Raw genomic sequence first — 22,169 nt, 5'->3', positions numbered from 1 at the left:
TACACAATTTTGATCCGCTTTGATGAGTCACGTCCACTTTAACTGTTGAATCAAATCAACACATATGTCACAGCTCAATCAGCTGAAACTTGGACGGCTTGATCCAAATAAGTGGTACAAAGCCAAGTTCATGGGTTCGATTCCCAGAGCAACATGGTGCATGAGCTAGGTGTTGGAGGGGACTTGTAGGGGTAACTCCAACATCCTACCTATAGCAAAACCCACGAAGGGGCTAGGGTATCCCGGGTCGGAGTCATGGTCGAACATGATGCTTGCTTGGTGAGCTTGGTTAAGAAATAAAGTTGATTCCTTGCTATTAGCTAGGGGTGCTTATCGGACGGATAATTACGCTTAAAGGTTTGGTTTATCGGTTATCGGATTATAAATATAGTAATCCGCTAGCCATCCAATAAGACAATGGCCGAATTGGTATCGGATTAAAGATTATCGGGCGATTTATCGACTAAACCAAATAAACTTTTTTGAACAATCAACAAATCCTTTAACATAAGCATGCATTTAATTCATCCAACACTTCCAATTAAAATGTTATACGGGACTTGTCACTTTTAGCTTGACAGTAATTCTAAAAGCTACTGCATATTAGCACATTTTGATGTGATTATATTAAATTTTAAATGATGTGTCTTCTTCCTTTATTGTAATTTGGAAAATTTTTAATGGAGATTTTATGGTACAGATGTGACGATAAGAAGATAATTATTTACGTGTTGTAATTTAAACGGTCAAATTCATAGTTCAAACTATCTATGTTAGTTTTTGAACAATCAATACCATTAGTATTGTTATCTATAAAGGTAATATTATGGTCCAGAGAGGAAATCAATTCATGTCCACTTATAATTCATGAAAATTCATAGACGACTGCCATTAGGCATTAGCTACAGACATCAAACAGTTCTATCATTCTATGTTACAATTTTGCACGTATTTGCGACGGTTTTGGTTTAAAGAACGTTCAAATTCAACGGGTAGTATGCCGGGAATAATATCATCCAGCGTCTAAATTCTAAGCCTAGTAAGATGACATGTCGATGCTTTCAGACTAGTCAGATTCAAATTCAAAAGACTGTCTTGTTAATCTAACAATATTTTTGAAGAGTCGTCTTCCAATCTAGTACATACAAGAATTATTGATAATGGTAAAAGTATAAATATAAAAATTCTTAACGGGTTAACGGTTTACCTGATAAGAAAATTTAATAATTCGCCCCCAAACCGTTAAGCCGTTAATTATTAAATCTCAATCCGTTCACCATCCATAATCCCGATAATCCGATACCAATAAGCGAACAAGCCATCGGTTCGGTTCGGTTAACGGTTTCGGTTCGGTTTTGAACATCCCTACTATTAGCTATAGTTTTTGACATGATGGTAAACGTTTGATCCTAACACTTGAGTGAATTATTAAAAATAAGTTGATTTTGCCATAACGATATGGGTACTAATTGACTAGGTTGTCTTCCTTTTACTGCACAGAAGGCTAGCTTGACTAGATCCTAAACTAAAGGGTCTAAATACGTACTGGTATTGGTTTACTATTTATGGAGTACATCTTTCCTAAATTAGATAATTAGTAGGGGTAGTACATTATACATGAAGATGGAATTCTCTGCAGGTTACAAAGACCAAGTGTGACTATATTAAGTACTAATGTTTGCATGTAAAATTAAAGGGGGGTTTTGTTATGTAAACTTGTGACTCTTCGTATATATGTAATGAAGCTTTTCATGACTTTTTCCCTAACATTAAAACAGATAGTAATATGTACACAAAAATTAGAGGAAACATTTTTCCAATCTAGTGTACAAATGTGTGCTGAAATAAATGAAGTTGAACGTACATATAGTATTATATCATTTCAATAAGAACTAAGAATCAAATACTTCCTTGAGTAGATATTGAAAAAGGTGAAGAAAGAGAACATTTATCTAGAAAAATAGTGGAAAAAACACCTAACTAAGATGTTCTATTGAATGATCTCTAGTATAAAAAGATTATTCGACAAACTTATTTTGGGGGAACAAAGATCTATAATGATCCGTTAGTTTCTCTTCCGCTAAAATCTGAACTTTTCAGGCATTTGAAAATAGTTTTAGAAAATGAAAATTTAAAGTACAAAAAAGAAAAAAAGAAAAAGAAAAAGAAAATAAGATAATTATGATGTCATGGAAAGGTCAAATTGACATCATTATTTCATTCCTAGTCCCATAGCGTGGTGTAGTGAAGGTGTGTCCCATCGGGCTACTTCTCCTGAAAAAGTACACTTATTTTTTGCAAATGGATGTATGCAAATATATGATGGCTTTCTCCAATATTTGGTCCCCATTTCATCTTTATTTTTTTGTTTCATTAGCTACTATTTTTTGTTCAATTCTTCTTGTGTTTATATGAATTCTTCTTCTAACCCTGTTACGGTTCATTTACGTACACGTAGTTTTCATACACTTGAGTGCTGTGGCTCTCCTTTAGTTCTACTCTGGAACGTAATCAAAAACGTTTTATCACTTTGTCCTTGTAACATTTCAACCTGTGCATCTTTTCATCGGAGATAAGAAATTCAACATGTTTCACTTTCTGAGTCTGAGAATGGAAAAATTCTTGGTAAGAAGCTTTTTTCCTTGAATGATCAAACGTGGTTTCGAATATCAGATGATTAAACCAAGAAAAAAATACGTATATACAAAATCAAAATGTTTGATAACTCTAGGTTTCAGGTAGTTCTCATGTTGTTACCCTCTAAATCTCGAGAAGTTCTGGAGTATCGAACGAGAGAAAGACAACATACAAGAGAAAATTTTGAGGCATTGAGCGATCAAATAATTAAACTCGAGCTATTCAATATTTCAATGTAATAGATACTGTCTTCCTTTATAGCACTACTAATTCAGAAAGAAAATTGTTTGTACGTATTTTTTCTTTAAACGAAAAGCATTTTACTATTTATAACTTCATTTTTTATTGTTGAATGTATAGTATGGACCACATGAATAATAATGGAAAGATAAGCTAGCATATCCAATTGGCCATTCGCAACAAGCATTTTGTGTTGTGTTTTAAGATACCGACCAAAGCTCAGTACTATACAAAGACTTCTCAAAGATTAACATGTGGGTATGAAAGAACGAGAAGGAACAATCAGAAGAAGTTAACATGGTTGCTATCATTTCTTTTCTCAGAAAATATCATCTTTTTTTTTTCTCCTTCAAAGTCTTGGGATTGAAGGCAGCAGCGCCAGGCATTTTTAATCATAGCCTTAGGGGAATTATAATCATCTCCCTGTAATTGCAGTCACCCAAAATACCTACGCCCCCCGCCCCCCCACCCTACCCCTCCACCTAAAAAAAAAATATAATTATTTATAAGAGTCTTGGAGACAAGAGTGGGAGACATGAAATTCGTTTTTATATTGTGAAGGTGCAAAAAGTTTGGCAGAAAAAGGAAAAAATAGTATTTAATATAGTATACCTTATATATCCTATTTGTCCATTTAAATAAAAATGACATATGCCCACATTTGAAAACTTTTTAATCTAGATTACAACAAATCCAGTGGAATCCCACAAGCGAGGTTTGGGGAGAGTAGTCTGTACATAGACCTTACTCCTACCCTAGAAAGGTAGAGAGGTTGTTTCCTACGGACCTTCAGCTCAAGAAAGATGAGAAGAAACAACAGAAATAAGAAATATCAACAACAAAGGCCAGAAAGATAATAATAGCAATATAAGCTAGAAGAATAGATGGAAGGTAAACACCAACAATAGAAACTTTTTAATTTAAAACTACCCGTTTTACACTTAATGAGATGCTTTTACAGTTATAAAATTGTCATGAAACGTCTAACAATATTTTTGGATATGTGGTGGAAGTCTTTATTTTTTCCTTAAAATTCGTGTCTAATTAAACAACGTCATATAAAATAAAATAAAGAGAGTATATATCATGAGAGCTAGGGGTTCTTTCTCTTCTTGCTTGCTTGCTTATTTTCTTTCTTTTCAAGGTTTGCTTTAAGGCCCTTTGAGACATTGAATGAGTAAGAACAAGACTTATATGGTGAAAAGTTGCTTAAAGTGAAGATGATATATGTGGTTGTCACCTTACATAACAAATTTGTGTATGTTAAATTCTTTTTTTGGAGTTAAATATAGTATAGTAGTAGTAGAGAAGAGCTAGCTAGCAAGGGTTTTTTATTTTGCAGAGAGAAGATAGAGGAGGAGAGAAGCTTAAGTACTTTTGCTTTTATATTATTCTTCATCTTGGGATTTTCAAGTGCCTTAAAAAACAAAGCCAAAAAAAAGCAAAGCAAAAGCAAACTTCTCATATTTTTTTTCTTAAATTATGGAGCCTGCAAATCTCCATCACCACCACCAACAATATCATCAACTCCAGTTCCAAGATCAACTTCCTCTTGGTATTTCTCCTAATTCTTCATCTTCTAATTCTAGCTATGGAGATGCAACAAACACTACACATACTTGGACCCCATGTACTATCTTGTAAGTCACTTTAATTCTCTCTCTCTTCCTCTCTCTCTCTCTCTCTCTCTAAAAACTAAAGAGAGACACTACTTTAGTTATGGTGTTTGATATGAATGATTATATTTTGGCTACTTGCAACAAAACCCCATTATTATGATCTATCTTTAAGAAAGAAAGACTTGGGAATATTGGAATCTCTTCTCTCTTTTTTTTTTTCTTATAAACATTCTTTGTTGATTTGATGTGCAACAAATAGAAAGTTCCCTTAAATTCCTTTTTCTTTCATTTTTCATGGACCAATATTTACATTAATCTTGAAACTTTGATTGTTACTTTTCCTCAAAAGCAATAGTGCTAAATTTTTTTCCCTTCATTTTTCCATTAATGTTCTTAGTCTAACTATTGAACTTTCACTTACATTTTATCTAATCTTTTTTCCTTTTTTTAGGAACAGTGCTGGAACTTGTCTTAGTTCATATTCTAGTGGAGCAATCAATACTACAAACTCAAGTGATCCATTATTATTAAGGCAGCAGCAGCAGCAGCAAAGTGGCACAAACTTAATTTCTATGACTCAAGATTTGGGGTTTCATTGGGCTAATAACAGTGTGAGCAGCCAATTAGTAAAGCAAGAAAATTCATTAGATTCATACCCAAGATTCACTCAAATGTTGAAAAGTCCATCAAATATAGAGGAAAGAGAATTGAGTGATATGAATGCTAAACTTTTGTTTGGAACTCTTTCTAATTCTGGATGTCAAATGATCAATACTGGGCTTCAACTTTATCCTGGAGATCATAATCTTCTCTACTCCTCAAACTCTAGTACTACTACTAATAATAGAGGAAAATTTAGTCAGATATATCCCACAATAAATGTATCCAACTTGAATACTATTAATCAAGCATCATATTTAGCAAATTCTAGCTCTTTGGATATGAATTTACAGCCGTTGGATCTCGTCAATTCTTCAAGATATGGAGGGAGCTTTAGCCAACCATATGGCCTAACAAATCATTTCCAGCATTCATCAAGTGAAAGTCCAGTAGATAGCTCCTCCAGTGTTAGTATTTCTTTCTTATTTCTTATCTCATTTTATGCAAAATTATGGTTTGGTCACATTATGCGCAAAAATGAACTTCAAGTGAATTTTCACTCACAAAACTATATGGCCAATTACAAATTTACAATAATTATTTTCAACTTTAACTTCAACTATTCTTTTTTTTTTCACCTACGAATTTCTTCTTCTCAAATGTCAGTGTCGTTTTGTTTTTCTTGTTTATTTGCTTTTGCATGCATTTCAATGTGCATTACTTACTACGTTGCTAGCAAGTAGGAGTAGAGCATTTTACCTTAAGCTTAATAGAGTCATATATACTTACATTGCATAATAATTCTAAGGAATTGAAAGACAATTAATCAAACTAAAAACTTTCATTTTCTGTGGATACTGTTTGAGATTCTTAAGTATTTAAGAGAATTGGGAAAGCCAGAAATCTTTTTTTTTCTTTTTCACTTTTCGAATAATTTAGAAGAAAAGAGAAAGCTTTTCTTTTTCTCATATTAAAGGTTACTTCAGCTTTATACATTTATATATCTCTTTATCTTTTATTTCCCCTTTCCTCAGAAATGAGTTCGTCTTTTGCCTTATACTTTGGTAAGGTTGGTATGATTAAATGTGATAAAGTTTACTCTTTTTTTGAATCTTGAAGATATCAGCCTTTAGTAATGGAGTGCCTGAAGCTAAAAGGACCAGCAATATTTTGGAGCCTAAGGCACCTCAAAATGCACCAAAGAAATCAAGAGTAGATTCACGCGCATCCTGTCCACCCTTTAAGGTAATGTATCTAGAGTTTAAATTATATGCACCGGTAGCTCAATGCATAAAATATCCTGTGTTTACGCATGGTCCAGGGAAAGGCTGCACTAAAGGAGTATGTCGTAGACAACCTAACTTAATGTAAACATTAGTGGCTGTTTCCACGGCTCGAACCCGTGACCCATAGGTCAAACAGACAACTTAAATTATATGCATTGACATTCCAAAAAAATTACATTATCAGTAAAATTTATTTGTTATGGCAGATTATAAGTAGTCTATTTTCAAGGTTATCATATCATACTTGATATGGAGAGTTACTTATTATTGTCGGTTAATTTAACGTGATAGTGTATAAATTATAACGTTTGATTGATATTTCATGGATGATTTTGCTTTATTGAAGCGCAGGTGAGAAAGGAGAAACTAGGAGATAGAATAGCAGCTCTTCAACAATTGGTAGCTCCTTTTGGCAAGGTACGTTTTATATTTTGCATCAGTATCTCTAAGTTTTTAGCTAGTGAATTATCTATTGTAATGCCATATATACTACATCTTCTATTAGCTAGCTAGTGAATTATCAATTAATGTATGCTTATTAGCATATATCATTACAAAGTCATGCATAGTCATAAAAGTAATGTTACATGCGCTTAATTCAGCCCTAAAAGCTAATTCATGAGGTGGGAATATCAAAACCATACAAAGAGATCTTCTCATTCCTACTCAAATAGTTATTAGTAGTAAATAATTTAACTTATATACACGAGATTTTTTATATGATTAGTAGATTTTTAAAACTGTTGCAGCGGAGATAATTTGTATTTATTTTGAAGTGGACGGCTGTTTTGGCGTCCAAAGATTCAAACTTTGGATAGCACAAATTTCATGGAATTGTACAGTGGCTAAGTGCATGCTTAGGGTATAACCCCGAGAAAGCAAATATTGTTCACAACGCACTATTGCTTAAAGTTGCTAAAACTACTAAATATGCATTAAGTTTTTCGTTTCTTTATTTAGAGAGACACATATGTGTGAAGTTTGTGGAATGTTTGACAATTTTTTTTTTTGGAGAATACTGCAGACGGACACAGCATCGGTTCTAATGGAGGCTATTGGTTATATCAAATTCCTTCAGAACCAAGTTGAGGTACCATTTTTCCACTTCTATAACATTCTTCTTCTTCTACATTGTTATGAAAATATTAATTTTCATACTTTTACATTGTTATTTGTGTAAAATATAAATCCTTTACATAATAGTAAAGTTGAAGTCAGGATCGGGTGTTAGTAATTGAACTCTGAAATTAATTTTATATATATTTAATAAATTTTTAATATAAATACATAATTTGCATTAAAGCTACTAAGCTCTATGGAACACTTGACTTCTAACTCCCATTATAATAGTGGCGAATTCCCAGTTTCTTTTAATGTTGGAAAGGTTGGCGAAATAAAAAATAAAAAAAAAATCTTATGTAGTAAGACTATTCATTTTAGGGTGTAATTATGTTGTCGGTTAAGAGGGCCGACCTTTATGTTCTCTCACTATAAATTAAGTTGTTGACATGCTGATTCCTAACAAATTGTTGCTGGTGTTATATTCCACTAAAAGCCAAGTTTTTTTTATCGACTTTAGCTAGCCGATCCTTTGCAGAAATATTTCTTTTTCATCAAAATTTTCGATTTTATAGCAAGTGACTTGCTAATAATACTAAAACTTAGCTGCAGACTTTATTTAATAATGTTGTAGTTATTGCTAACCCAAAATAAATTGTGAGTGACTTGTAATATCAATTTAAGCTACGTTAATAGTATGTAAAAAATTCTATCACACTATCAGTATACGAATCAATAGTATTAAATAGAGGTACCAATTGCACCTTCTCCGACTTTAACGTACAAGAACCTGCACACCAGCTAGCTAGGGTTTTTGGGCTTTTGTGGCATATGTTGGTTCAACACTTACCAAATAATTAAACCCAAAACTCTTTACGTTAATTTTTCTATTCTATATTAATCTGCTCTTTCTGGACCTTACATGAACGCAAAAGCGGGCTGCCATTACCTGCACCTCTTATGTGTATGTATGTGCATGTGCAGTATATATTGTATAATTGCCTATGAAATGTTTGGTTCTCTTCCTCTTGCAGACACTAAGTGTACCATACATGAAATCGTCACGCAACAAAACCAGCAGATCACTGCATGGAGTAAGATATATAAAACTTCATGCATCTATTCTACCATTAAGTATTATCAAAAAAAATCTTTTTTATTTTTATTTTTAAAATTGAAATATTAATTAATTTTTTTTCTAGGGTGGTGGAGAGATGAACGGAAGTGAAGAAGTAAAAAGAGATCTTAGAAGCAGAGGGTTGTGTTTGGTGCCACTGTCTTGCTTGACTTATATGACGGACGGCGGCGGAGGTGTTTGGCCGCCGCCTAACTTCGCCGGAGGCACTTGAATTAATTACCTTGAACTCTAAGATTTGTGAGACTGCAATTAATACTCTGGCTCAAAAGAGACGACTTGAGAATTCACTTTTTTTTTTCTTTCTATTTTAGCCCTTCTCTTTAATGGAGCAAACTTGGTCATTCTGTGAAAAAACAAAGGCTCAAGTTGTAGCTGGATGGACCAAGTTTGATCCATTAATGGTTTGTTAGTTTAATTTAACGTTACTTGTTTTGATATTTCTATTGCATTCTAGACTCTCTCAAGTGTCAGTTATGCATATTCAACTTTTCAAGTTATCTCTTTTTCGTTAAATTCCTCTTCTATTTTTTCTTTTTCCTCTCTTTCTCAATAAATAACCTTTCTTAGTTGATTACGTTGAACACCATTAATACTAGCTCAGAACCCATATTTATCTGTAGGTTTGTTCCTTCTTTTCTTAATTTGTTTTGGAATGTAGCGGGTCCATGAATACAAATAAGAAAAGGTAAAACTAAAGAAGGTTTTTTTTGTATTATTACTATGTGAAATTGAAACTCTACATTTAAGCAATGTACGTGGAGTTGCAATTACTAAATTGTAACTTGAATCATTTAATTCTCTCTAGTTTGATGTTAATTAAATAAAAAATTTAGACGCCTATAGAGTTGGGTGCCAGATGGGCGGCTCGGATCGAATATGGGCCGGCCGAAAACAGATAATGCAAAAACTAATAAATTATTCGACTCGATCCATATTTAATACGGATAGAAACCGGTTAACCAATGGATAATATAAATATTTATATTACATAGCTTCTTGAATATGATTATTTTTGGAAGAATTTCTAATCTCCCAAACTGAAGGAACCGCCAATTTGATTCTTTACAAATGTGAAAGTTAAATCCATTAATTATCCATTTTTCTAAGTGGGATAATATGGTTCTTATCCATATTTGCCTCATTTTGTAAAAGTACATTATCCAACATATTTTTTTAGTGGATAATATGAATAGATAATTATTTTTAATCCATTTTGTCACTACTACTATAGAGTATACACCAATGAACATTATATAAACTGAAACTATGGATTGTTCCATTATAGGGGAAAAACACGGTATACACATCTATAGAAACTATTTACCCTATATACCTAACTATTAAAATTACACAGTAAATCCGAATTATAATTACATCGTATACCTTGCCTTAAAAAATACAGAATCTTTTTTTTGTTGGTGTAATGAAAAAATATTATTAATCTCCAACCAAACCAAAATTACATTCAATCAATTGTACAAACTAGAAGAAGTCCTTCTAATCGCAAAATCTCCTATCTATCCTTTCCTATCTTCTTGCTATATAAATTCTCTATCCATTCCCTACTACTTCTCCGTTCTTTTTTATTATTTTGCATACTCAATCTAACTTTACATTCTTGTTGAATCTGTTTACACACCATCACTGAACTCGGTACTTTGCCATTCCATATTGCATCATTTCTAGCTTGCCATATTTTGTATACCAAAGCTGCCAGAACTGTTGTGATCAATTTCCTGCATATTTTTCCTTTGACATTTCTTGTTAGCCTTTGCCATATTTCATCAATGCCTACTGCATTTGCTCTCAATCCAAGCCACTCCTTCAGAAATTTCAAGCATTCCTCCGAGAAATGACATTCAAAAAATAAATGTTCCAATGTTTCTGTACCTCCCCCACATATTTCACATCTCGTTTCTGCGCACACTCTAATTTTCCCCAATCTTTCCCTTGTCAGTAATCTTTTATGCATTGCCAACCAATTTATAAAACTATGTTTTGGAATATTAACTGAATTCCAAATCCATCTTCCCCAAGGCCAATCATTTATCTCCCCTTTCCTTTATATGTATCCTTTTGGTATAGAATACCTTCCTCCCTCTTGTTTCCATTCATCCCCTATATATCCACCCATAAATTTTTCTTTTACACTACAAATTCTCTTCCAGTACCAACTACAATCAGTTGGTGATTTATATTGTTTCCAACATACCCCTTTAATGTATATATGATCCACCCACTTCACCCATAGATTATCTGCCTTTTGAGCTATATTTCACACATACTTAGCAATTGCTGCCTCATTCCAGACCATACAGTCCATTATCCCTAAACCTCCTTTGTTCTTTGGTCGACAGAGCATATCCCATGCAATCAATGGGACTTTGTTTGTCTGTTCCCTCCCATCCCATAGAAAATTTCTGCACACTGCAGTAAGTCTTCTCAACACAGCTTTAGGAAGGATGAAAATTGACGACCGATATGTATGTACCTGTAGCAGCACTAAGTTTATTAGCTGAACTCTCCCAGCATAAGATAGGTTTCTGGAACTCCATGCCTTTACTGTAGCAGTCATTTTATCAATTAGCACTTAACAATCCATGCTGGACAATTTTTTTTGCTGAAATTGGTACTCCCAAGTATCTAAAAGGCAAATTCCCTTTCTGATATCCAGTTACCTCACATAAGTCTTCCAGAGTTTGCTTTGGCATATTAGCACTAAAAATATTGGACTTCCTGCATTTGTACTCAAACCAGAAGCGTTTGAGAAAGCTTGCATCCCTCTTAATAAAAGCATAATTGATTGGTAATTCCCTTTACAAAATAGCAATACATCATCTGCAAAACATAGATGATTCAATTTTAACCCTCTACACTTAGTGTGATATCCAAATTCCTTCATTTCTGCTACTTTGTTCAGTATTCTTGTCATATACTCCATGCAAATTACAAATAACAGAGGTGATATTGGATCCCCCTGTCGTAGACCTCTCTCCCCTTTTATATTACCATACAACCCTCCATTTATTGCAATACTATACTTTGTTGTAGTTATACATGCCATAATCCACTTAATGAATCTTTGAGGAAAATTTAATGCATGAAGCATTTCTTCCACGAATGTCCATTCCACAGAATCATACGCCTTTTTAAGATCAATCTTTATCAACCAACTCTGTGTTGTATTCTTCCTGTTATATAACCTTACCAAATATTGTCAAATCAAAATATTTTGTACTATGGTTCTGCCTGCAACAAAGGCACTCTGATTCTCAGAAATCAAATTAGGCAGCACCAATCTTAGTCTGTTACAAATCATTTTGGATATCACCTTATACACTTTATTAAATCCTGCAATAGGCCTGTAGTCTCCCACACTTGTAGCATGAGTGCTCTTAGGCATCACAGTTATCACTGTGTGGTTCAGTACTTTCAGCATTTCTCCTGCTCTAAAGAATTCTAATACTGCAGCCACTTCATCTTTCCCCACTATTTTCCAACCGTCTTTAAAGAATTTACTTCCATAGCCATCTGGACCTGGTGGCTTCTCTCCATTGATTGCCCATAAAGCTTTTTTAACCTCACTTTCTGTGAATTCTGCTTCTAGCACTTCCCTTTGTACTGTTGTTACTATTGGCCTCTGCCTAACCAGTTCACTATTTACATGCTCCCTTTCATTATTGCTTGTACCCAGTAATGTAGTGTAAAATTCAATGAAAGCTTTAGCAATTTCTTCTATCTCTGTTCTGTGCACTCCTTCTGAATTAGGTATAGAGAAAACTCTATTTATATTCCTTCTAGCCTTCATCATACTGTGAAAGTATTTGGTATTTAGATCCCCTTTTTCCAACCAGTGCACTTTACTTTTTTGACTTAGATACTGATTCCTAGCTTCCTTCAATCTCTTATACTGCCTTATTAATCTTGCTTCTTCCTCTTGCAATTCCTGGTTCAAAGGTCTTGCTGCAAACTTTGCTGGCGTAGCATTAACTCTTCTTGTACTTGATATGTCTTCTTCTCTATTTGACTGAATTTCTCTTTATTCAGCTGCCTTAGTTTACTTTTTAAGCTATTCAATTTCCCTACCAACTCATACATTTTGGTCCCATTTTTAGTTGTCTTCCATCCCTGTTTAACCTTCTCCTTATATTCTGGTGCCAAACTCCACATATTGAAACACTTGAACATATATTGCTTATTTTGATCTCCAACCCATCTTATTATAGCTGGACAGTGATCAAAATTCCCTTCATTTCTATAATAGACCTCTGAATCTGGAGAGCCAATATCCATTTATTATTCACCAACATCCTATCAATCCTACTATATACTCTCTCATATCCACCCTATTCCATGTAAAGAAAGCCTCTGAACATTTCATATCCTGAAGAGTGCATTCATCAATACACTGCTTGAACTCTCTTATTTCTGACAATGTAATGGAGCTCCAAATCCTTTCATCTCTATTCAAAACACAATTAAAATCCCCCATGACTGCCCAAGGTTCTGACATATGTTCATGAATTTCTTTAATGTCCTCCCATAATTTTCTTCTTAGTGCTGCATCATTGAAACCATACACCATTGTAACTGCCAGTTTCTTCTTTGTACCTCTATGCTGCACTCCACAGTGAATAAGTTGTTCTGTGATTTTGTAGATGTTAATATCAAACACCATAGGTTTTCATAATAACCAGATTCTACCACCTTTATGTTGACTAAGATTTGTACTATATGACCAACCATTGCACAGGTTAAGAGCTACTCTCTGAGCTTTTTCTCTCTTAACCTTAGTCTCCAGAAGACCAAATAATCTAGCTTGAGAATTATGCATAAATAGATTCACTTCCTTCTGTTTATCTGAATTATTTAATCCTATGGTGTTCCAAAATCCAATCTTATCCATATTTTGGTGGGTTCCCCCCACCTTTTTCATATTCAACCCCTCTTTTTCCTACATTTTCAATCCCCATTGCCACTATATGCTACCCTGCTTGACTAGTACTTGCCCCTTCTTCATTTAGTTGTTGCCCTAATGTAGCAAAAGCATTATCTATCTTCAAAGGTATTTCTTGCACCATTACAGCTTTCCTCACATATTTCCCTTCTCTATACCCATAATTGTATGTTTGATTTCTACCTTTCTCCACCTTTTTATTCTCCACCCTTGTTTCCTTTTGCTGCATTTCTGTTCCCTGTTGTTCTGTTGCTGTCTTTTGTGCTTCCTTTCTTCCTTCCTGCTGCTCTACCACCATTTGTGCACTTATCTCTTGTTGTTTTTTATTCTTCTCTTTTTCTTCCTGTATATACTTTCTACATTCCAAGATTTCATGGCCATAATTCTTACACTTCTCACAAAGCACAGATTTCCACTCATAGTGTACTGCCTGCACTACTATTTTGCCCACCTCATTTTCAAATCTTATACTTGTCGGATACTGTTGATTCAGTTTCACCTCTACCAATACTCTTGCATATGTTAGCCTTTCCTTTTTAGTAGTAGCAACATCTGCTTTAAGAGGTTTCCCAATTAACCCAGCTATCTTTGTTAGAGCCATTTTCCCCCAGTACTTGATGTCTAAATTTTTCAATCTCACCCAAATAGGAATTTTCTCCATTTGTTCCTTTGTTATCTCCATATCTGGCTTCCATGGTTTCACAATAACTGGCTTCCTATCAAACATTTGAACTCCTTCTTCCACTACTTTACTTCTGCTTTCTGCACTATGAAATCGCACCAGGAATACTCCTCTCTTCAATTGCGCAACTTTATCAATCCCTAGATCACCCCAAATCCTCCTAAAGTAACCATCTATTACTACCTGTGGTGGATTCGACCCTAGAACGTAACACACAAAAGCTATTGTCCAGTAGTCTACCTCATCCTTGATGTCTGCCATTGTAATTTTCACATTCAGCTCTGTACTCTCTTCAATGAGGTGAAGTCCTTCCTCTATTGGAATTGAACCCACTATACTACTCCATGACTTAGTACTTGAATCTAGGGTTTTAGTCGTACCTGTAATTTTGTTCACCGTTGTTTCCACATCCACACAATCTGCCCAGGATTTCCTGTTCGCCATTGCAATTTCTTCATTTCCTTTGTTTCCCCCTTTCGGTGTTACTGAAATGGAATGCTGATTAATATCCAAAGGTACAATCCCTTGGATTGCATTAACGTTCTTCGTTTTCTTCGCATCTCCCGATTGTGGTATTCCTGTTCTCAAGGAATTCAGTGTCTGATTACCTTGGATCTTCTGACCTCCTCCTCCCGTCTTCGATTTTTTTGCCATTGTCAGCTGTCGCTGAGAGAGAATCGCATCCTAGAGAGAGAAAGTCTGATTTTTAGTAATAAAAAAATAAAAAAATACAGAATCTTACCCACTACTTTTAAGGGGATAAAATCCCTTAAATGTAGCCATAACTGTTGAAACGTTCATAGTAGGAGTACATAATATTGATATTTAGCTCTCTGCTCATCAAAACCTATTCCGCTTCTCCACGAGAAGTCCTTTTTTCTCGTCGAACAAGTTTTGTATAATGCAATATAACTTTATCAGTTGCAATGGATGATATACTGATCGTGATTCAATATGGTGGAGTATGAAAATGCGATTATTATGTGAATTTTCTATTAATGGGATTATTATCGATTTTGGTTGCAAATCGATTATTTCTATTATCTGAGTTTTTAGAATTTGGAATATAATAATCAAACAAAACATACCATAATATTTTAATTTGCAATATAACATTCAACAATAATTACATACCATAATATTTTAATTTGGAATATAGTATTCACAAAATTTAATATTCTAATCAATACTACTATATTCAAATCAAAATTAAAGAAAAATCACAATTTTAACTTATGAAGAATACAATATTCATCCATAAATAAACATCATAATATTCTAATTTGAAATACAATATTTTCACTATACCACAATATTCTAATTTAGAATACTCTATTCACCTCAAAGTAAAAATTACAATATTCTAATTTGGGATACAATATTCACTTATTTTAGTGCAGTATTCAATCAATACTACCATTAGTTAATTAATATTCTAATCAATATATTGTATTTAAATGAAAAATTAAAGAAAAAATCATAATATTCCAACGAAGAATACAATATTCAATCATAAATAAAATCACAGTATTCTAATCGCTAGAGCAAGCCAATTTTCCTCTTCATCTTTTTCTCCGTAATCCGCTAATTTCTTGTAAGGAATTGATTATGTGATTAAGGAAGAGAATAAACCAGTGAAATAATTCATGATATGGGAATGAATTCCGTATATTTTGAGAGATACCTGATATTATCACAACGAAGGTTTGACTGACTAGAGATACGGTGAGAGCTAATCTAATCCCTAAAAAAGAGGAATTTATTTAATGGTATATGATGATATTAAAATTTGAAAATAAAATAAACTTTTACAAAGTAGGTATACATGGTAAAATAATATAATAAATGTATATGAAGTTAACTAATGTTTCTAGTAGAATAGCCACTCACCCAACTATTTAAACTAAAAATAGTGGTGGAGGTATATATATGCATAATTTATTTATTATATGTGTATAATCAATGTATAATCTATGTATATAGCTAGAAAAAGTAAACAAAGAATATGGACGGTTGTTTGTGTAAAAATCCCTAGATTATCTCCATTATAACCGTGAAGTGAAAATTATGGACTTGAAGTGTCACGACCCAAAACCCGCTAAGGGTCGTGATGGCACCGGACACCACAGTCAGGCAAGCCAACACCAAGAAGTTAATTAAATTTCCATTTTAGTATATATTGAAATCATTTTTCTTTTATACATTAAACAATAAATAATGAAATTTGCTAAAATAATATTGATGTCTTTAATAATTCCTGAATATTGAATAATCCCATAATAATCCCAGAACCCGCTGTCACAAGTGCATGAGCCATTTCTAGGAAAACAAGGTGTAATACAATAACTGTCCGGAATACAAATTTGGACAGAAAGTAAATACAATACACTGAAAGAGACTATGCTGGCTGTGGGTCGCCTCGAGAGATGCAGCTCACCTATATCTCCGTATCATCCATGCTGCTACGCCCATCGGGCTGCTAGAGGTACATGTGCCTGTGCAACAAAAATGCACAGCAAGTGTAGCATGGGTACAAAAATAACGTGTACTCAGTAAGTATTCCGTCTAATCTCGAAGAAGTAGAGACAAGAGGTCGACTTCGACACTTACTAGTGGTCCAATAATGATATTCCAATAATATGGTAAATCAAGGATTTTCATAAAAATGGATGTAACTCAGTAGCATGGGGCAAGTAAACAATTCTTTCGTTTATAGGAAATTTCCAAATTTATTTTCATCATTTATACATTTATCTTAGGCCAGGGAGAACAAATATCAACATCTATAAATTTCAAGGCTAGCAATACAAGCATGCGCAAATCATGCCGAGGTCGTACGGCCCGATCCAACAATATTTAAACTGTGCACTGCCAGAGGGTCAAATGGCGCGAACCATAGATGCATCTATTACCCCGCTCGCGAATAATACGTGCGACGCTGTCAAATATAAATAAAAGAGTTACCCCGCTCGCGAATCATACATGCGATGCAAGTACCTATAGATACACACATTCAAACAGTCAATCAAGACTTCATCAGGAAACAATTATCCAAGAAAAGGCAATTTCTCTTTTAAAAATCAAGAAACGATGACTAGTCTTTTAGAAATTCATTTACACGTTCGATATGTTTTAAGAATTTTTTAAATTGACAACAAGATTTCAAATATTGCAAGTAAAGCATGCTTTTGGGTCCTAGACTACCCGGACTTAAGCATAATAGTAGCTACGCACGGACTCTCGTCACCTCGTGCGTACGTAGCCCCCACAAACAGAAGCACATACCCAATTAATTCACCTATGGGGACAATTCCCTCTTACAAGGTTAGAAAGGAGACTCACCTCGCTCCTAAGCTTACTTCCAATATCAAGAACGTGCCCAAACCCTCAATTTAGAGCCGAACGATCCAAAACTAGTTACATGGGTAAGAACTAGTCAATACAAGCTCAAGAGTTCATATTTCAACTATTAAAGTAATTTCCCAACCCTAAATACAAGTTTCCCAAAAATCTGCCCCCGGCCCCACGTATCGAAACCCGACAAAAATCACGGAATATGAAAGCCCATCCAATATGAAAGCTCAGGTTTGTCAAAAATGGAGAATGGGACGAAGTCCCACTCCTTTTATAACTTAAAGTTCTGCCCAGGCTGACCCTCGAGGCTGACCCTCGAGGCTGACATCATCGTGACCTTATGAAGGAAACCAACAAACAGACATCATATTTTGATGTTAAAGTCCAAATTTTGATCCGTTACCATCGAAACTCACCCGAGGCCCTCGGGACCTCAACCAAATACACCAACCAGTCCTAAAACATCATACAAACTTAGTTGAAACCTCAAATCACATCAAACAACGCTAAGATCACAAATCACACCCCTATTCAGGCTTAATGAAACTAAGAACTTCCAACTTCTATATTCGATGCAAAAACCTATCAAATCAAGTCCGATTCACGTCAAATTTTGCAGACAAGTCATTTTTGACATTACGGACCTACTTCTACTTTCAAAATCGGATTCCGACCCCGATATAAATTGTCCACTTCCGGTCAAACTCCTCAAACCTTCAAATTTCTAACTTTCGCCAAATGACTCCAAAATGACCTACGGACCTCCAAATCCACTTCCGATTGCGCTTCCAATACCTGAATCACCACACAGAGCTATTCCCAGACTCAGAATCTCCAACGGACATCGATAGTATTGAAATGCACTTCAACCCAAATTTATGAAATTCTTCTAAAATGCTAACTTCCACGATAGGCGCTGAAACGCTCTCGGGTCATCCAAAACATGATCCGAACATACGCCCAAGTCCGAAATCATCATACAAACCTGCTGGAACCTTCAAATCCCAGTTCCGAGGTCGTTTACTCAAAAATCCACTATTAGTCAATTCTTCCAACTTAAGGTTTCCGAAATGAGAATTCTTTTTCCAAATCGACTCCGAACTTCCTGAAATTCAATTCCGACCACGCGTACGAGTCATAATACCTGAAATGAAGCTGCTCGTGGCCTCAAACCACCGAACAACGCGCTAGAGCTCAAAACAACCTGTCGGGTTGTTACATGAAGTACATGCCACAGGCCCAAAGGCGCAGGGTTCGCTATTTTCCCAGTCGAACTTCATTTTTGATTCTTTTTTATTTAGGAATCTACACAAGCTACCTATTAAAATTAAAATATTTACCCGCCTTTACCCATTGTTAAACTTATTATAATATACACCTTTCTAACTAAAACTATTTACCAACCTACCCATCCCCAATTTTGTTTGATCATCTGATAATCTTTCCTTCCCATTTTAAAGATCCACAACCATGTAAATACCATCATAAACTTCCATCGATATTGCCAAGAGTACTACACAGTGATAATCTTCTTTTCAATTGATTATTAGCCATTAGCACATAAAAATAATGGATGTAATTTCAAATCTGAAAAAAATAAATTTAAACTCCATATGAATGGTTCAAAATGCTAGTTCTTTTATAGTGTTTTACTGTTGAAATTCGTTAGTTATTATTCTTTGATGTGTAGATTGTACCTTTGATGCTGATTTTCGAAGATTTATTGTACAAAAATTTAAATCCGCCATTGAATGACTTTGAAGCTTGAAACTCATAACTTGGTTTGTTTAAGTTTTAATTTGTTTTGATCCAATTCTGCATGATTTTGTTTGAAAAGTTGATTGGAGGATTTGGTGGAGATTTTAGAAATTTGGGTTGAAATATAGTTGAACTAGAGAAGAAGACGAATTTGTATTGTATATCCAAATATTATACAAAAAATACCATTTTTGTATACAATTTATTCCAACATATACCATTACAGTATACAATATAATATAATAGTATATTGTTATAATTTGGTCCTTTTTAAACTTTTCCATTGGGTCCTTTTTTTTTTTTTTAATTTTTCAACAGATTTCTCATGGGTTTTCAAAATTTTTCTTAAGCCAAAATATTTAGTTTGAATATTGATTGGAGGTTGTGGCTGAAGTTTGAGTCAGTTTGGTAAATTTTTTTAGAGATTTTTGAAATTTAAGTCAAAATTGATTTGAGCTAACGAAGAAGACAAATTTGTAACTTTTCAAAAGAGTTCTCATATTTTTAAATTTTTTTTAAGCCAAACTATTTAGTTTTAATATTGATTGGAGGTTGTGGCTAATGTTTGAGTCAATTTGGTGAAAATCCTAGAGTAGATTTTTAAAATTAAGGTTGAAATTGACCTGAACTAGTGAAGAAGACTAGTTTTGTACTATATACCAAAATAACATTTTATATACCATTTGAACTGGCGAAAAAGAATTTGTACAATATACTAAAGTGATATACTATATACCATTTTCATATACAGTTCATTCCAACAGTATACTATTACAATATACTATATAATGTAACAATACACTATTTTAATTTGGTCGTTTTAGAATTTTTTGAAATTTTCATTGAGTTCTTTTCAACTTTTCAACGGAATTTTCATATTTTTTTTTAAATTTGTTTCTTAAACCAAAATATCTAGTTTAAAATATTTGATTGGAGGTTGTAGCTAACGTTTGAGTCAATTTGATGAAAATTCTGCAGTAGAATTTTAAAATTTGGATTGAAATTGAGTTGAGCTATCGAAAAAGACAAATTTGAATATATACCAAAACAACATACTATATACCATTTGGTATATAATAATTAATTTAAAGTGTATAATTCATTGTGTTGAATATGCAAAGAAGAATTTGTACTGTATACCAAAATGATATACTATATACTATTTTAGTATATGTAATGATCCGACCGGTCATTTTGCTTTCTAGAACCATGTTCCCCTAAATAAGACTTCCCGTACGTGCTTTTACTATTTCATGACTTGCGGGGGTGGTTGACCCTTTGGGTCATCACTTGCTTTTAAATTTAATTCTGTGATTCCGAGGCCCTGAAAACCTCTTTTATCTTCACCTCGATTTGCATGCACAGTCCGGGCGTGTAGCCGGAAAGCTTAAATGAGGAAATCAGTGAAAAATGATAAATTTTTACTAGAAAATGAATTAAGTTGACTTCGGTCAATATTTTTGGTAAACGGACCCGGACCCGTGATTCCGGGAGAGTCCGTAGGAAAATATAGGACTTGGGCGTATGCCCGGAATCAAATTCCGAGGTCCCAAGCCCGAGAATGAATTTTTAAAGAAAATTATTTTCTGAAATTGTTTAAAGGATTTTGAAATAAAATTTGATTAGCTCATGTTGGTATCGGGCCCGTATTTTGGTTCCGGCGCCCGGTACAGGTCTTATATATGATTTAAGACATTCTTGTAAAATTTGTTGAAAAACGGATGTCGTTTGACGTGATTCGGACCTAAATTGCTAAAGTTGATATTTTATGAGGTTTGAGGAAGAATTCTTTGATTTTGAGGGTTAATTCGTTGTTTTTGAGGTTATTTTGGCGATTTGATCGTACGGATAAGTTCGTATGTTGTTGTTGAGTTAGTACGTGTGTTTGGTTAGGAGCCCCGAGGGCTCGGGTGTTTTTCGGATGTGTTTCGGGCAGTTTTGGACTTAAGAAAAGTTGCAGAAACACTGCTGTTGCACCAGTTCTGGTGTAACCGCACCTGCGGTCCTTTGGCCGCAGATGCGGACACGCAGGTACGCACAGTGGGTCGCAGATGCGGTCTAGCTTCGCAGATGCGGAAATTTTTCCGCAGATGCGGTTCCGCAGGAGCGGGCCTTTTCTCGCAGGTGGCCCCAGCGGGGCCTAGCCATTTCCGCAGAAGCGCCCACTTTTCCGCACGTGCGGTGGTGCAGATGCGACCCGTGAACCGCAGATGCGGAAGTCGGGCAGTGAGTCTTTTTAAAAACATAACTTCAGCGATTTTCTTTCAATCTTTCACAAAAAATTAGAAGGGCTGGGGCGATTTTCTCAAGAGATTTTCTTACCAAATCACAAGTAAGCACTCACTAACTGATTTCTTTCAACTATCTAATGTTTTTCATCAACTTTTATCAATAATTCTAGGGTTTTAATGGTAGAAAATTAGGGAATTGGGTAGAGTTAGGACTTGTTAATTATTTGGGAATTTGACCTCGTTTTGGGGTCGGATTTCAAAACAAATGATATATTCGGGCTCGTGGGTGAATGGATGATCGGGTTTTGGTCCGAACCTCGTGTGTTGACCAAGCGGGCCCGGGGTCAATTTTTGGGTTTTTGGGAAGAATGATTAAAAAGCTATAACTGAGCATTGGAATTGGATTGCTTAGCATTTATTGATGTTATTAAGTCGATTATGTATAGATACGATTGTGTTGGAGCCAAATTCGAAAGGAAAGGCGGTATTTGAGGATTGAGTTGGCCGTGGAAGTTTGAGGTAAGTGTCCGATCTAACCTTAGCTTGAGGGATTAGGAGTTATGTCCTATTTGCTAAATTGCTTCTTGTTGAGTACGGCGTATAGGCAT

The 22,169-nt window shown here is 34.5% G+C and overlaps 1 protein-coding gene across 1 annotated transcript; it reads left to right on the top strand.

Moving 5' to 3' along the window:
- Positions 1-3,968: 3,968 nt before the first annotated feature.
- LOC109241269 (transcription factor bHLH110) lies at positions 3,969-9,092 on the top strand. Its single transcript, XM_019407994.1, has 7 exons — positions 3,969-4,517; positions 4,948-5,563; positions 6,216-6,341; positions 6,734-6,799; positions 7,407-7,472; positions 8,476-8,535; positions 8,644-9,092. The coding sequence occupies exons 1-7, from the start codon at positions 4,360-4,362 to the stop codon at positions 8,788-8,790; spliced, it is 1,239 nt and encodes a 412-aa protein (XP_019263539.1). The 5' UTR covers positions 3,969-4,359; the 3' UTR covers positions 8,791-9,092.
- The last annotated feature ends 13,077 nt before the right edge of the window (positions 9,093-22,169 follow it).

This window comes from Nicotiana attenuata, unplaced genomic scaffold, assembly GCF_001879085.1.
Source record: "Nicotiana attenuata strain UT unplaced genomic scaffold, NIATTr2, whole genome shotgun sequence".
NCBI classification, from domain to species: Eukaryota; Viridiplantae; Streptophyta; class Magnoliopsida; order Solanales; family Solanaceae; genus Nicotiana; species Nicotiana attenuata.
This window is presented reverse-complemented; position numbering and strand designations above follow the sequence as displayed.